This window comes from Gavia stellata, chromosome 19 (assembly GCF_030936135.1).
Source record: "Gavia stellata isolate bGavSte3 chromosome 19, bGavSte3.hap2, whole genome shotgun sequence".
NCBI lineage: Eukaryota > Metazoa > Chordata > Aves > Gaviiformes > Gaviidae > Gavia > Gavia stellata.
The window spans coordinates 16,919,575-16,935,294 of NC_082612.1; the positions used below are offsets into that span (position 1 = coordinate 16,919,575).

A 15,720-nucleotide genomic window follows, 5' to 3' on the forward strand; every position below is an offset into this window, starting at 1 on the left:
CTTGGCATGCGATAAGAAAGTCTTTCAAGAAGCCGTTGCTTCTGTGTCATGCGTTTGAAAACAACGTTAAGATTCTTTTCTTGTGCAAAGAGCTCGCTAGAAGTTACGGCAAAGCTACCATGGTTTTGGTGCATTACAGCCTCAGTTGAGTTTTTCAGCTAGAGAGTTGGATTGTCCAAGAACAAGTACGGAATTTGACTCTTTGGCAACTGTGGAGAAATGTTTCAGCTGTAAGACTCTTTTTCCATATCATCATAGAAATAAGGTTGGAAGCTTGGGAAGAGGTTACATGGATTGCATTTTGAAAAACGAATTGCAGATTTCCAATGGGAAAGATCACATTTCCTTAAACACATTTGGTTTGATTTATTCCACTGTTTCCTGGTTATTTTATAGGCATTGTCCTTGCCCTGCAGGGCTTTCAGCCTAAGGTAGGCTGTGGATTGGCAGAAAAAAGGAGGAGAGCATGCAAGTAGTAAGGCGGTAACTGGGCGTATGTAATAACTTAATGGTCATTCCATAATGGTTCCCAATAGGTTATGTCATGGATGGCTTTGTCAGTGGAGAAAGGTATTCTCATTAAAAGTGCAGACCAGTCTCCATATTTGAAACCTCCGAAATGCCTTCGCATAGGCCTTTTCTTTTAGCGCTAGGCACCCTTGTGTCTATGCTGGGATCAGATTCCAGTGAATCAATTCAGGTTCTTTAGTTACTCAATTTAAATTCCCATATGCCCTAATAAAGCCCCCAAATGAAGAATTAAAGTAATAATACATCAATTCTGCAGCTCTACCAATAACCTTAACTATCAAAGTGACAACGCATCAATCAAGTTGACATACAGCTAGTATCAACCATTAAAGTAACTGTTAAATTAATGTCTACTAAAAAGTGCTGCTTCCATTAGTGAAGGTTTTATCCGTCTCTCCTTTCTCCACCATGCCTGTCTCACTTTTCTAATCCTGTCTCTTTCACCTCTCGCTGTTTGTTTTTTCCTTTCTCTTCTCTCTCTTTTCTGCTTTGTGTCTGTCTTTTTTTCATTTCCCTTCCCTGTTCTTCTTCTGTTTCGTCTCTCTTGGTCCATAGATGTTGATTGCAGCAGTTCTTTCTTACCTGTTATTATCCTGGACGAATCTTTCTGGCTGCTCTAGCCTGAGACAGGATAATGGCATTTAATGAAGTACAGTCTTGCACTTGCTGTAGCTGCTAAACCTAATATCGGTGCAAGAAGGTAAGAGTTTAACCTTTAGTCCTGCCTCCATGTCTTGTTTCTAAATGGGGAAAAAAATACCTGTTTGTGTCTCGGGCTGACAAGGTTAGATTTACTGATATTTGAAATTAAGCTTTACATCACCTGATAGGAATCTGTATAGAATCTGAACATTTGCATGTTCAGATGTTCTCAATATTGCATGTATGTTGTGCTACCCCAAATCCCACAGTCTTTCCATTAAAGTGTCATAGAATATAAACGCTAAGGTGCTATCTAGTAAGTTAAAAAGAAAAGGCAAAGTTTTCTATTTAATTGAATTGTGTAAGAATATGAATAATGTAATCTGAACAATAACCACTGGATTTTTTTAAAAAAATCTTCGATTCATTTTAGCTTGCTGTGCCAATATTTTTATTTCCCAGTTGCTGCAGGCTGTATTATTGACAGCACATAACAATATAATTCAAGTGGTTAGAGGCAAAGCTTGAAGAGTTTGCAGCTGGATAAGGGCACATATGGGAAGAAGCAGAGTATGATCTGAGATTGAGAGAGACATATGCTGGCTGTATATTTTTGTTGTTGTTGAAGCAGATATTCCCAATAATCATGGAAAGCATAATCAGACTGCCTGGCACTGAAACCTTGCCAGCCTTGGAGCCAAGTGTTATTAAATTTCTGGTTCTTGAAAGAGACTGCTTAGAAGTCAGTAAATGGGAATTTCACTAGGGAGAAGTGTTTTAGATAGGCTAAATGGTGTTTACACAACAAAATTCCTTGGCAGTATTGCTAGCAGGAAGGCTTCCTGAAAACTTGTCAAGATAGATCTCATCAAAGCTTTCTACAATTTTCAAAATCAGGTTTTAGGAGAGAGAAAACATGGGGAAAACTGAGAAAGTGTTTTGTTACAGTAATTCTCCTCAGGAAAGGTGTGGCACCGATCGTCCCTACCAAGCACAGCAGGAACACAAAAAGCCGTGTTCACACAGCCGTCGTCATCCCTCTCTGTCTTTCCTTGGGTAACAAAGTGCCAGCCTTAGTTAATGTCCCTGGTTTTGACTCCAGGGCACTCTCTTCCCTCTTACTCACACTGTGGCTTCTGGACTGTCTTTCTTTATGGTACTGACAAATGAAGGATTTACATCAAAGAGAAGTAGTGCTCCCAAAATACTATATTGTACTGTATGTGCAAATAATGCTTTTGTTGAGGTAAAATGAGGAGAAAGCTACTTCTTTATGCATCTTTTGTCTGTGGATTTCAAAGCACTTGGGAACATTCATGTGCATTAATTATCTCCATTTTACACCTGGAGAAACTGAGTGTACAGGCTGTGGACAGATGTTCTCCTTTTCAGATACCTCCATGCCATTTGGAGGTAGTTACCTCAAACTGCTGCTGAAAGTTACAGTCACTTCACCAATAAAAAGTACCAGATGAGCACTACCAAACTCCTACTGACTTTGCTAGAAGTTTTGTAAAAAGTCACTGAAGGTAGTTTGACCTTAACCAGTCTGACTTTGCTCCTGCCAACAGTGTTGTGGAAGCAGTGGTCTCCAGCAGAGAAATGTTAAAATGGAAGATGCTTAAACTGATGTGTTTCACCTTGTAGTTGGTGTGTGTGCGGGACTGTCAGAGATGTTCAGCTGTCAGGTGGGATGGGAATCAGCTCGGGAGAAAGACCCCAGGTCTTAATGTCTACACACAGATCACCAAGTTATAGTGCAGGGAACTCAGCAGCAACTCAGCTGACCAACCACTTGCCTCTGTTTTAGAGTGAGCCAAATTACTCTTTGGGTGTTCTCTCTATTCGTTGTAGTGACTAGATCTCCACCAGCTGTAATAGGAGCTTAGGCACTTCTATATAGGGAAGTCTCAGTCTGCAAGCCGAATTCCACCCTCGCTAATTTGTCATCGTGTATCAGTGTCTTTGCTTTCATTCACAACAAGCCTGAGCCCTTATAGGCAGATTGTTTTATTTGTGGTCACACAGTAAATCTTTAGAAGAGGCAGGAATAAGACCCCTTGACTCTTAGCCCTGTGTCCTGTCCACAAGATAATTCTGCTTCTCACAACATACTTAAGGGAAACAGCAAGTTTTTAAATTTCAAATTCCATGCTAATCCTAAGCATGCTAAATGTTTGTGCATTTCTGCAGTCAACTTTACGCATAGGGATTGTTTCAAAAACCCATAGGGATTTCTAAACACGGAGGCCTTGCAAGCACGTTTTGTTGCTTTAATTTAATTTCTTGGTGAAAAATTGGCCAGCATGACTGAGATCTGTGGAAGTGTCTTCTGGTGTTGTAGTGGTTTTAGCAGTGAGATTTCTCCTCGTTGGGGTCATTACTTGGATTACTTGGTAAAGTAATCCATCAGAAAGGGAGGCCTTCTTGTGCCAGGCACCATGCTTGTTAGATTTCCTCCCCCGTTTACGTTTCCTCCAGAAACAGAGAGTTTCCACAAAGGTGTGGAAATTGGTGTGAACCAGTATCTGATTCAATGCTGCTAAAGTTAGTGGCACCTAGACAATGAACTAACACCACTGTGGAAATAAATGAGTCTTGGTCTCGTTTGTAGGCGAGACCCATGAAACTTTTGAGCTGCCAAAACAGAACAAGGTCTGCTTATAGCGCTGGGTCTCTGGGAAGAGCTGCTTGCAAATTCTATGTATTTGCAGTTAGATAGTCATAACATTGGCAATACTGAAGCTGTTTCCTATGGAGAATACAGAAAAATAAGAAGAAATGCTGCAAATGCCAAGTTGACCTTATTGTGTTTCTTGATTAGATGAAATCAGAAAAGCTTATACTTAAGAGATCTGATTGCAGGTTGAAAGTCTGTTGATTCTGTTTGTCCATTCGAGTTGGCGTGATTGCTCCATAGCGCTTGCCGTCATTACTGATGGTCAGACATTCTCCTTCTCGGCGCTTTGCCTCCACTAGAGACAGACTGCTGAAATGGCCTTGCAGCAGGTATTGAGGAAGCTGCTGTCCCACTCTGGGCTCTCAACTTTGCTGTCGTTTCCTCTGCCCTAAGAGGTGATGGCTTTTGGTGGTGGTTCTTTGATTGGCCTTGTCCTGCAGTCTTGCTATACACTTGTTAAACCTTGCTGAAAATACTTAGTTTTTACTTCTCTGCTCTGTATCTTTTACACTACCAGTATTTTCCCCTCCTGTCCCTAGGCAACGCAAGACTTAGTCCTGTGGGATGCTTGGTCCACTAATGAGTTGTAGTTTTAAGGCCAAATGTGTGGTTTCTGCAGCCAGGTATTTTTAAATGAGGCAGGCCTGAGCAAGTGCTAAGAACTGTAATCATTATTGACGGAGAGGAAATGACAGAAAGGGGACACTATAGGACATCTTCTCTTGAGCAGGGTATTTTTTTCAGAACTAGCCCGTGTCCAGTGTTTAAGAAGAGTTGTGCATGACAGAAAAATGTCTTTTGTGTGGTAAAGTGTTTCTTTATTTTAAATGAATGCTGTTGTACACTAAACTTTGGAAATGGATTAGCAAAGAAAACAGGATCATTGGAGCTTAAAGCAGCTTCACGTTTGGACAGCTTCCCCATTCGTATCATTTGCCTACAGAAGAAGTCAGTGATGTACGTGGGCATCTTAACCCTTCTTGCTTAAGGTGATTAGAACAGGGGCAGAAGTCAGCCGACATGACAGTCGCTACCGCTGCTGAATAATAAGAATTGCTTCTTGGTGCGTTTTTTCAAAAAAGACTGATCTCTAGAAATCAGGATCTTCCATGTAATCTGAGTGCTAATTCTTTCTTCAGTCTTCAAAGAGTCTACAAGAAACTTCTAACAAGTAACGAGGCCCTGAGCTCTGTAACGTACAGGTACGGTACTTAATTTCCCGAGCACAGAGCTCAGTTGTACCATCCATGTCTAGTCTTCTGGGGTGAAAATGGTACTTCTCACTCAAGTCTGATTGCTCGGCCCTCGCGCATTATCTCTGAACATGCTGCAGTGTGCGGAGTTCAGTATTACGTTATCAAACTTGTTTAGAAATGTTTCTTTTGAAATGTGCTGTTGTGTTGAGCCAAGTGTGATTCAGCACAGTTTGAGCATTTCCTCCCCTGGGTAAATTTTAGGTAAGTTTAAATTTCACTGTGATTCTTTCAGATGAGGGCTACCCTCATTTTGAACAGGCCTTTGATTTATAGACACTCAGGTGCCAGTAATATCTATTCTCTCTCTAACGTAAATAGAGGTTGAGCTCCAGCGGACAAGTAGAAATTTCCTACTCCCAGGTTTTCTAGTTGTTTTTCTTCCTAATCTGTCATGTTCTGGAGTTTGTTTCCTGTAATACAGATGTGCTCTGTAGGCATGGGAGACTTCAGGGAGAGGTTTGGCTGCCCACTATTGCTGCTGGCATGTTTGCTGGAAAGGGTGGAATTACAGCCGCCGCGGTGGAGCTTCTGGAGGGAGGTTTGTGGTGGTGTCAGCGATGCAGTTGCAAATGCGTGTGTACTCTGTAATTGTGGAATAAAAACGACAAAGGGAAAGGAGGGCCTGCTAATTACTAATAGTAATGTAAGTTACTGTGTGCGCAGAGATCCTAAAAGGTGATTTTCTATGTATTTTTTTCCTTTGGAATCTTTCTGTCAAGCATATTCATTATAAATACAAGCCCAGACTTTTGATCTGAATCTAAACTATCAGTATCATTTGAAAGCAGTTTTGTTGTCTGGATTCCTTGGAGGTATAGCTGTTGTTTAAACCCTGGTTTCTGAGCACAGCTTCTAGCTTCACTGTCTGACAATAATAGGACGCAAGGAAAAAACTAGGGGAAAGTATGTTTTTAGTGCTCAAATTTAGAGCCCTACAATGCTTTTGAAAGTGAGACTTAGCATGTTGCTCTCTCTTAACTGTTATTTCCCTGATTTGTAGAAGGCTACAAATATTGCATTCCCCAATGTGTTAATGTGTTTTAAATAAAGCACTGACATGGCTGGCAGCATGTTTCAGCGTTTGTCTGATCTCTTCCCTAAATAATGTCTGTCTTGGAAGCGCTGTGAGGATAAATGAATATGGTAGAGAATATTGTAGGTTGCTAAAAGTGTGGGACTTCACAGTTGCATAGGTAAGTAGGTACCTGTATCATATTCTTGTAAGAAATTTGATAGGGGTATTTGAGGACTTTTTAGTCTGTTTTCCAAAGAAATGAGGCTTATGCTTCTCTTTTAACTTCCTGTCAAATGTGGTCAAAATGTAGATAGGAAGCCAGATTTCATTAGTTCTGTTGCTCACAGAATAACTTGTGGGGCACTTAGAGTCTGAGCTGAAATGTTTCTTATTTTAGATTTATGGATACTCTTGCGTAAAATTTGGGATCAGCAGTGGTAAATAGTGAGGATGGCAATAAGGAACAAGGCATATCGTTCAAGCCTTTCCTTCATGTTTTGTGAATAGCACTATGTATTTGATTTTCAGAGAGAGGATTTAACCAGAAGAACGATTTGGATTTTGTCCATTGGTCCCTTCCAATAGCAGCTGTACTCTGTGAAGAGATGATACTTGGGAGTGAGATCTGGCTCATTTCGATTTCCCTTATAATCCTTTACATGCTTACTTGTCATGCAGAGTAAGGTCCTATGCCATTTTTCTGTGGCTCTGAGCTTCCAGATTCATCACCTCTGCTCAAGACAGGTTTTTGGTCTTGCTTTGCCCCCAGCTACTGAAATTGTTTCCCACTGTTTGATATGCCTTCTAACTTCTCCCCAAAGGTGTCTAGATTTTCTATTTCATAAACCTGGCCTAAGTTCCGTTAACTGTTTCTTTAATGAAGTGTCCTGCACCTAAAAGCTATTTCACCATCTATACTTAGCAGAACATAGTTCAAGCACCTATGTTATGCAAGTTTTTTAAGGTAAGTTAATCATCCTCTTAATCTTTCCTAGCCAGATCCTTACAGTGGTCATTGCAGAAGACTTGGATGTTTTTATGGATGCTTTGCCTGGTGTCATGGAGCTAAAGCTAAAAGTACTAATTCAAGCATAAAAAGATGCAGTAATGTTTTTCCTTTTCTTTTGCAGTGCAATTTTCCAGAGAACCAGGATGGCTAGAAGGCACGCTAAATGGCAAGAGAGGACTTATTCCACAAAATTATGTTCAGTTTTTATAGCTTTGTGCATTGAACGCCAGGAAGGTGTACATGGTATCCATGGATTTTTCTTATAGTCACTTCTCTCTACTTTTGTGACTGCTTTTAATCAATGAAGAACCTGACTATGGGTTGAAGATCCTAATCTGTATAAAGACATTAAGTGTTGCCAAATATGAATTACAGAAAAAAATTCTTTAAGGGTTGGAATGGGTGGGGGGGACAAGAAAGGGGGATGGGAGGGATAGATTAATTTTTTAATAGCGTGCTTTTTTCAGTTGTAAAGAGCAGTAATGGTATGTTTGTTTGCAAGGTAACTAGCGTTTTAAGTCAAATATTTGGCTGATCTGTGACTCGAGTATCAGTTGAAGATTTTTATAAACTTAGTGTCCTGGAGATTATGCATTGATAACCAGCATTTTTAACAGATTATTATTTGGGTTTGGAAAATACTGTTGGATAAAAAAAGCTATCATGCTGACAATTAAATTATATTTCAAAGCGGAATAGACAGTACAGAACAGACACCAGTAAGTAAAATAATAGGTATCAAGACATGACATTTTTCAAATGTCTTCAAAGAACACGTTTGTTTATGTGTTTGTATGATTTCATTTATTTTATAAAGATAAGACACATGAAGTTTTATTACAGGCTCCTATATGTTGTGGTTCCTTTGCTACTCAAAAATATCACTGTAAATGAAATAAAATGTTATCTGCTATTTGACCTAAGTCATTCCTATGTTGGAGAATATTTTGCTCTGGTTCTGTAAGTTATGATGTGAAATAACTATTGGCAGCTGTATGCAGTCAGCCTCAAGCAGGCTCCAGAATGGATGGGGAACTTTCCTCACTTAAAATAGGCAACTCTGCAAGCTCAAGCCAAAAGGAAAAGAGAATCTCTGGCTATGATCCTTGTGCGTCCTGGAGGCATCTTGCATTTTATCTCTTGTCTGTCTGTCTAGCTCCTCCTACAGCTTCCCTTTCTTCCTCCCCTGTAATTGTCAATTGTAAGGTCTTAAGGATACTTCATAGTATCAGAATCCTCAAGTAGCTGCCTCAGAATTTGTAGAACTATTTGAGTAGTAAGGGAGTTATCTGTGGTCATAGAAAATGCTTCCAGAAATCTTGTGGTGTATAGATCTGTGCCCTGTGATTAAAAAAAAAAAAAATTATGTGCCATTTATCATTAATCTTTGTATTTTTCTCTCCTTCAAGTAAGACCCTCTGGGAGGCAGTGGAGAGGATGCAGGAAAATGCGACGGGATGACACGCTCATACAGGCTCGCTTCTTTGTTAAATTGGACTTGGTGAATTTTGAGTCATTTACTGCAGATATACTTAGCTTGCAAGTTTTTCTAACTAATGTGATTAGTGAGCCAGTTAATGGTTAACGCTGCCTTAAGGTTGGGGTGGCTCGTTTCCCCCTTAAGATTTGACTCCATAGCATTATTTTGTTCCTTTGCCCAGACTGCATAGACCATTGGAGTATGCACAAATCATTTCCAGATGGAGCAGTGGTGGGCCAAGTCCGTACAGCTCTCCAGCACTGAACCTCAGAGCTCAGAGGAGTTTCGTTTGGTGTATTCTCGTGGTATTTGAGCAGCGACTCTCTGTCATACAGCTTTTAGGCAGTTCTTGTCTTGGCATAGTGGCTAAGTGACCCAAGCACTGAAGATGACTTTTGGACTTCTGTGAAGGAGATCAAGTTCTTTAATTTGTGTTGAGGAAATGGTTGCAGCAGTACATACACCACCAGATTGCAGGTTGCCTTACTCAGATTTGTTCCCGTGGAAAAGCACCGTTCTGGGTGGATATCGTGTGGCCTGGGCCCCCGGCTCTATCGCCTCATTTGTGGCCTTAAGGAGTTCTTCTGGAGGCAGGATGGTGTTTGTGTGGCCAGATTCAGTTTTCATGGCTACCGGTTGGTGGAAAAAGTTGAAAGAAGAGGCAGAATGTAAATGTTTGGCAGTAGGTGTGGCAGCTAGGTACGCTGGCTGGCTGTGATAACTTGAAGATTACAAGCTTTTTAAGTCAATTCCATTTGTTTGGTGGTTGTTTTAAATGTGCACTGCATGTTTGCTCTTGTTCTGGCTGCTCTCTTCCAAAATTCTCAATGTGTCTCAGCTCTAGCTCTTTGGTTGGGTTTGGATTTTTGTGTCCCCCCCCGCCCCTTTTAACTGAGGTGGTTTAAAAAGGCAGATATATAGAGAAGGAATAAAAGACTTAGTGTCTCTTCCATCCAGTTCTGTGACCCTATTTGCCTTTAGGCGAGATGTTTTGAGACTCCTGTTACTTCTGGAACCATGCAGAACCCAAACAAGAAGAAAACTTTTCTACTGAGAAATGACACACTAAGCAGAGGTAACACTAACCCAAACTTTCTCACGTCCTAGAGGTTGTTTAAAGGCAGTGCTGTGAGCTGAGCCAGATCAGCTCTGGCTTTCAGGCTAACCCTGCTGCCTCTTACGAATTTAGCTGTGGTAGCTGCTACCCACCATATGGGTTTCCACATCAGCCCGGTCATACTAAGGCCATGTACAGACTTGTACAGCCGCGTAGCCATGGCACATCTCGTTCTTCATCCTCGCTGCTGAACAGCGCTGTAAATGATGCCCTAGTACTGACTGTTTGGAAGTAGAGCTTAAAGGGTGCTAAAATGCCTCGTCTGTTTTTTCCAGAGCGTGGTAGACTTGGGAAGAGCAGAGTAACACACTGGTCATGTGCAGCAGGAAGGAGGACAGGGAATCTGCTATGGAGACAGCCAGTGGAAGGGCTCTTCTCTTTCGGCCTGGCACCAGGAGCGGTCGTTCTCTGTGGGTCTGGCCTGACTCGGTCCTCTCACGGGCAAGAGCTCTCGTGCCACAGCTGTGGGTACAGGTTCAGCTTAATCCTCGGGCTGGCTTCCCCCTCCCTAGCTATGTGCTGGTTACGGTGCGCCAGGGTACGTACTTGTCAATTTTCAAAAGCTGAGGCTCCTGGTAGTGAATGTGTGACACAAACTGAAAATTAGAGAGGGTGAATTAAGAACACCCCATTTTGTGTTTTTTAGGCAAAATGATGTTTGCCTTGCCCATCACTGTGGGGCCAGAGCTTGAGTCCCTCAGCCTCCGGATTAAGGTTGAATGTGTGTTTGCTGAATAATTAATGGCAAAGCTGAGACTCCTGATTAGCTGGGTGGGATCAGTAGGAACTTACAGTCTGTGTTAGTCACTGGACAGGGTGCAGCTCTGTGCCTTGGCCGGGCAGCACTTTCACTCTGCTGGGTGAAAAACCCCGCCGTTTTTGGACCACTGAATGTTGTGAATCGTTGTCCCAGCTGATCTTCACAGCAGGTTTCCTTCTGATGCCCAGTCTTTCATCAGGAGCAAAAGAAAAATCTCATGGGCTAATTTATCTGCTCTGTGATGAAAAGTAAGTGTTTCTGCTACATTGCTTACAGCTTAACTTGCTGTGCCTCTGTAATTGTATCACAGAAAAGACTCGGGGAGAAGCTTGCCTTTCTCAATGCTCTGTTCCTTGTTCTCTTTCTCTTAAACCATTTTGCAATTCTTACCTGGTTTGCAATTTAAAGAGAGAAGTTGCTGACGGAGGGCTTGTGTGGGCTGTAAATGTACCACTGCTAAACAGGGTTTGACTGGAAGTCTTCACTGGCGTTTCACCTTTTAAGCTGAATGTGCCTTGGACATCGTTTTCTACATCAGAGTTCAGCAGCGTGCCCTCATCTGTGCTTGCAGTAACCACAGGTAAGCACCAAATAAACTTCATCCTATTGACATCTACAATTAAAGTGTTCTTTTAAAAGCCTTCTGGCATGGCATGTTTTACCTAGCATAATTTTTGAAATGAAAGAGCGTTTTTTTCACTCCTTTCTCTCTTAGTAATATTGTACTCATCAGAAACTCCGAGTCTCTGTAGATACCTGAAAGCAAGCAGTGTCCCAGCTCCGTGTCCCAGCTTGAGGTCAGATTAAAAGTTTTGTTATGTTTTTAAGTGGTGATAGCATTTTCTTATTTCTAGAACAGCATATGATAGATACATCTGCTTGTAAACATACAGGAAATTTTCCTTAACACTGCTGATCCTCTACTCTTCTTCCCTTCTGACAACTCAGCAAACAGAAGGCAGGTGCAAGGGTTTTTGGTAGGAAAAGGTTTGTGTAACTTGGTGTTATTAAAAACCCAAAATGCAATTAAATGGTGGTCTCACACCACAGACCTAGCTTCGTGCAGGAGTTGGTGGTGAATTTTTGAGAGAGTGTGCACAGAACAAACCAGGATAGCAAATTTTATTTCCATTTGTAACTATCTCTCTCTTATAATCGGCAAAGACCTGACCCTGAGAAGGCAGTTTGATTTAGTCACTGGGGAAACCTTGTGTATATAAAATAGTGAATCCTGATTTCCCTGAGAGAAATTCTAACTTTGGTCAGTAGGTACAGCGGCTCTAGGGTAAGTGAGACTGGCACCCAGAGAAGGTTGCTGGCCTGGATTCTTCGCGTGGGAGGCAGCTTGTGTGTGTAACAGCGTCAGCGCGCTGTTCGGCAGGCACGGTTACCTGGGTTAAGTGAACCACCTTCCTCACAGTCAGGCACTCCTTATTCTACAGCGTGAGTAGCTGCTCTCTGGCCGATGCCATCATATGTGCTGCGTCATCCGAATTAATAGCGCTGGGTGAAACCAAACTTCTAGATGTGTGAAGACAGATGTTCTATTACAGTGGTAGTTGCTTTACATTACTTAATAGCGTTTCTAGATGAGCAGAAGCTTGTCTCTAAGGATATCACTGCACCAGCACCTATCTGAGATTAAAATGCAAGAAATACTTGCAATCAAACCAGTTTAATTCATGTATATTTGTACAATTTGTATAAAAAAAGAAAAAAAAAATAGGTACTTGCAGACATTAACATAAAGACCAAACAATATTTTCTATTTATTTAAAAAGCTTTAAACATACAGAAGCAAACCCCTAATTATAAATGCATCATTATGCATAGATTTTACTGTTTACACCATACTGCTGGCTGCTTTGATTTTTCATCCAGGAATCTATTTAAACTCCAAGAATTCTTAAACATTCCTCTGAGCTTCCTGGCCTCAGAACTGCTGTCTATCTTATCAAGTCCTTGACCTCCAGCTGAAAACATTGCTCTAAAAAAAGAAAAAGTCAAATCTTTAATAAACAATTAAAAGTGCATTAACTGTAGAATTGTTTAATTTCATAAATGTTTAAACAAGTCAGTGAAAAACACCACCCTGTGAATTAGCTTTTTGCATTATTGATTGTAAAGTATCTCTTTTTAATAAGATTTTGATATTGCAAACTTCAGTCTTTTCTATTTTATCTTGCGCAACTGTTCAGTCGCACGATGTGTAGTATTCCTGAAATACCCACTGCAGTACATTAACACTATTTTACATTTTTAACTGTGTATACAATGCTCTTGCTGTATATCCCCGTTCCTTCTTATGACAAAATAATTTAGCTCAGTGAACAGAAGCCCACTTCTAAAAGGTGTTTTAGTTTGTCTTGTATTTTGCAGGAGACAAATGCCTATTTCATTCTAAACAAAGTCAAAAGAATGTAACTTCCCGGTAGCTAAAAACTAGGGTTGTTTGTTTTTTTTTCTTTGCTGTACACAGGTTTAGATAAAAAAAGTGATGGCTATTCTGCTTAAGTGTCCTCGATAAGAGAATACTGCCTCTTACAACATCTATATCCAATTGTATCTATTACTTCAATGATCTCTAGCAAAAAAAAAATAATCAATGAATGGTTTCATAAACAACAGGTGATTAAAGTAAAGGATTTATTATAATCTGCTTACAGTTGTTTGCAAAGACAGACATACGTTTTTGCATAAAGATATAAATTGCTTTTTAAAACTAATTTAGTGTGTTTAATTATATGAAGTTTCTGTGAATTATGAATTGTACCAAACCAAGATTAAAAGTAATAAGGTACAAAAATAGGAGCAAACAGACAACAATTTGGACTGGGACAGGCATTTAACAGTGAAGTGTAGAATATGGCTTTGCTATTTTAGTCAAGCAAAGTTACTCTGAGACAGAAAAGGAGGCAGTAACTTTGTTAATATAAAAAGCTGCTGCAGACTGTATTACCCAGAACCTGGCTTTGAAATTTTCTATTTTAGACTTTAAAAAAAATGTAAATGAGAAGATGGATGTATGACTGTGTCTTTACTGTAAACAACCAGTCTGCATGCTGTGTGTCTCACCTTGGAAGTTTGGCTTTCATATTGCTGTGCAGGTCAGTAGTTAAAGATCTGCCTATGAATTAGACTTCCAAAATGCAAGTAATATATGTATGTATATATTTATATATAAAAAAACCTCTCTGAGTACAGTCTTTACAGATTACCCATTGCGTAAGGCAGGTGTCATTTAAAAAGACAAGTAGCACTGACTGTCTTCAGTGCACCTCAAAATTTGGACTCGGAAAGGGTGTAGAATTCTTAATTCGACCACCATTTAAAAGAAATGCTACATTCTGACCGGCCAAGGGAGAAGCTAGAGCTCAGAAATACCAGTGGCACCCAGAGAGAACACTATAGATTAGAACTCTGAAAAACTACTCTATTTAAACATGAGCATATATGGTAGCAACAGTTGAGCCTCAGAAAAGTTCACCTGTCCTCTATTCTACTCCAAAATTTTGTATTTGCTTATAAATTGTGAAATAGTGAAAATCACCTCAAAATTTTTTTTTCTTTGCAGTCTTATTCTAGAGAAGACATTTTTGAGACAAAATCAGACCGAGTTGAACTTGTAGCGTGACCGTTAGTCTTCTCAGATGTATTCCGATTATTACAAAAATGCTTACAAAATTACATATGGTTTTAGTTTATCACTAAAAATTCTACTCAGCTATTCTGCCCTTATCAGTACCTCGCCCTCCCTCTCACCAGTACAAATCTGTTCAGCGTACTTACTGTAATGATCTGCATGTTCCCCTCATCATAATCAGAAATTGCTCTCCCCCATCTGAAATAATCATCTGACCTTTTAAGATGTTTTATGTATCCAGTATTCAAAGGAAAAACAAACAATCTGGGAAACCTTAATCAAAAAAGAAAAAATCATGCACCATCTTACTCACCCCCGTTCCCCTGAGAGAGAGGGGGAACAGAGGGCAAGAACTCGCTAGATCATTAAGCTGGCAAAAACTTTGGAGAGACTGTAATTTGTCTTGTTAAATGAAACCTCCGTAAAGTGGCAAACACAACACGGTGTAGTTTCCGACAGAAATATGAAGCGGGATTTCTAAGATGTGCTCAAGTCACATATGCTTGCAAGCGAGACAAAAGGGAGAGAAATACAGAGGAAAACGGAGAGGCTTAAATACAACTGAAAAGGTTAGGTGTGGTTATTTACAACAGATACTGTAGGATGGTAAATTAGATATGATGCTAAAAAAGGCACAGCTTTCCCTTTCTTAAATACACTGTAAACGGTTCATTATGCATGCAGAACATTTCACTTTACAAAAAAATTACCTTGTTTGTTTAGACAAAGATAGTACTTAAATAGTCTCCAGCAAAATAGAGTTCTTTCAAAAATACTTTCCCATTCATCCTATTAACCATTAAAGATTTTTTTTTTGTCTCATTTACAAAAGTTCCTTACACCTTATTTCAGGTCCTTCACAATTTATACATACAGCAATGTACAGTACAGCAAAAGACTGCAAAAAATTATTTGTAAAGCCAGCACAATAGATACTATAAATTGATACCAGGGCATTTGTTTTCACATCTTATCCTTTTTAATTAAATAGTAAATGGACACTTAACACAGTGTATATCATCTATGAGGGGATAACATGGGATAACAAATGCCACAGGTGGGGATAACAGAGTATTCCACACCAAATGTTCTGTTATTACTTTACACGTTAGGGTTTGTGTGTCTGTGTGTATATATGTGTGTGTATATATATAGTTTTCGTTTGTTTTTTTTTTTACAAGAAAAGAATATTAATGCCCCATATTGACTTTACGTTTTATGTGCAAACCAAGGGTAAGCTTTAAAAAGTTCTCATTAGTTCTCGAACCCTTTTAAAACAAGCAAACAATACCAGAAACTACATGGCATATTTAAAACTCCATCTGTTAAAATATCAAAATCAAAGAGTTATTGACTAGATATGGCTTTTCATCCAGAGGAACAGGAACATTTTCTAAGTGGTTTAGGGTTATGGGGTAATTCCCAAACATCTAGGTCTTGCCAAATCCGAGTCAACTGCTTTCCATTCCCCAAACCCTTCATATGATTTTAGACTATTCCGAGACTGCTGAACAAGTGTAAATAGCATGTTTAAAATATGGTTTCTTGGGTCCTTCATGGGTGTGGAATAACACAGGGAAACTTAAG

General features: G+C 39.9%; 1 protein-coding gene across 1 annotated transcript in view; it reads left to right on the plus strand.

The window, feature by feature from the left end:
- The window catches only part of ARHGAP10 (Rho GTPase activating protein 10), a 150,689-nt gene extending 143,189 nt beyond the window's left edge, over positions 1 to 7,500 (plus strand). The window contains exon 23 of the mRNA XM_059826750.1: positions 7,255 to 7,500. Within this exon, the coding sequence (XP_059682733.1) occupies positions 7,255 to 7,343 (89 nt within the window). The 3' untranslated portion in view covers positions 7,344 to 7,500. The remainder of the gene's footprint in view (positions 1 to 7,254) is intronic.
- The last annotated feature ends 8,220 nt before the right edge of the window (positions 7,501 to 15,720 follow it).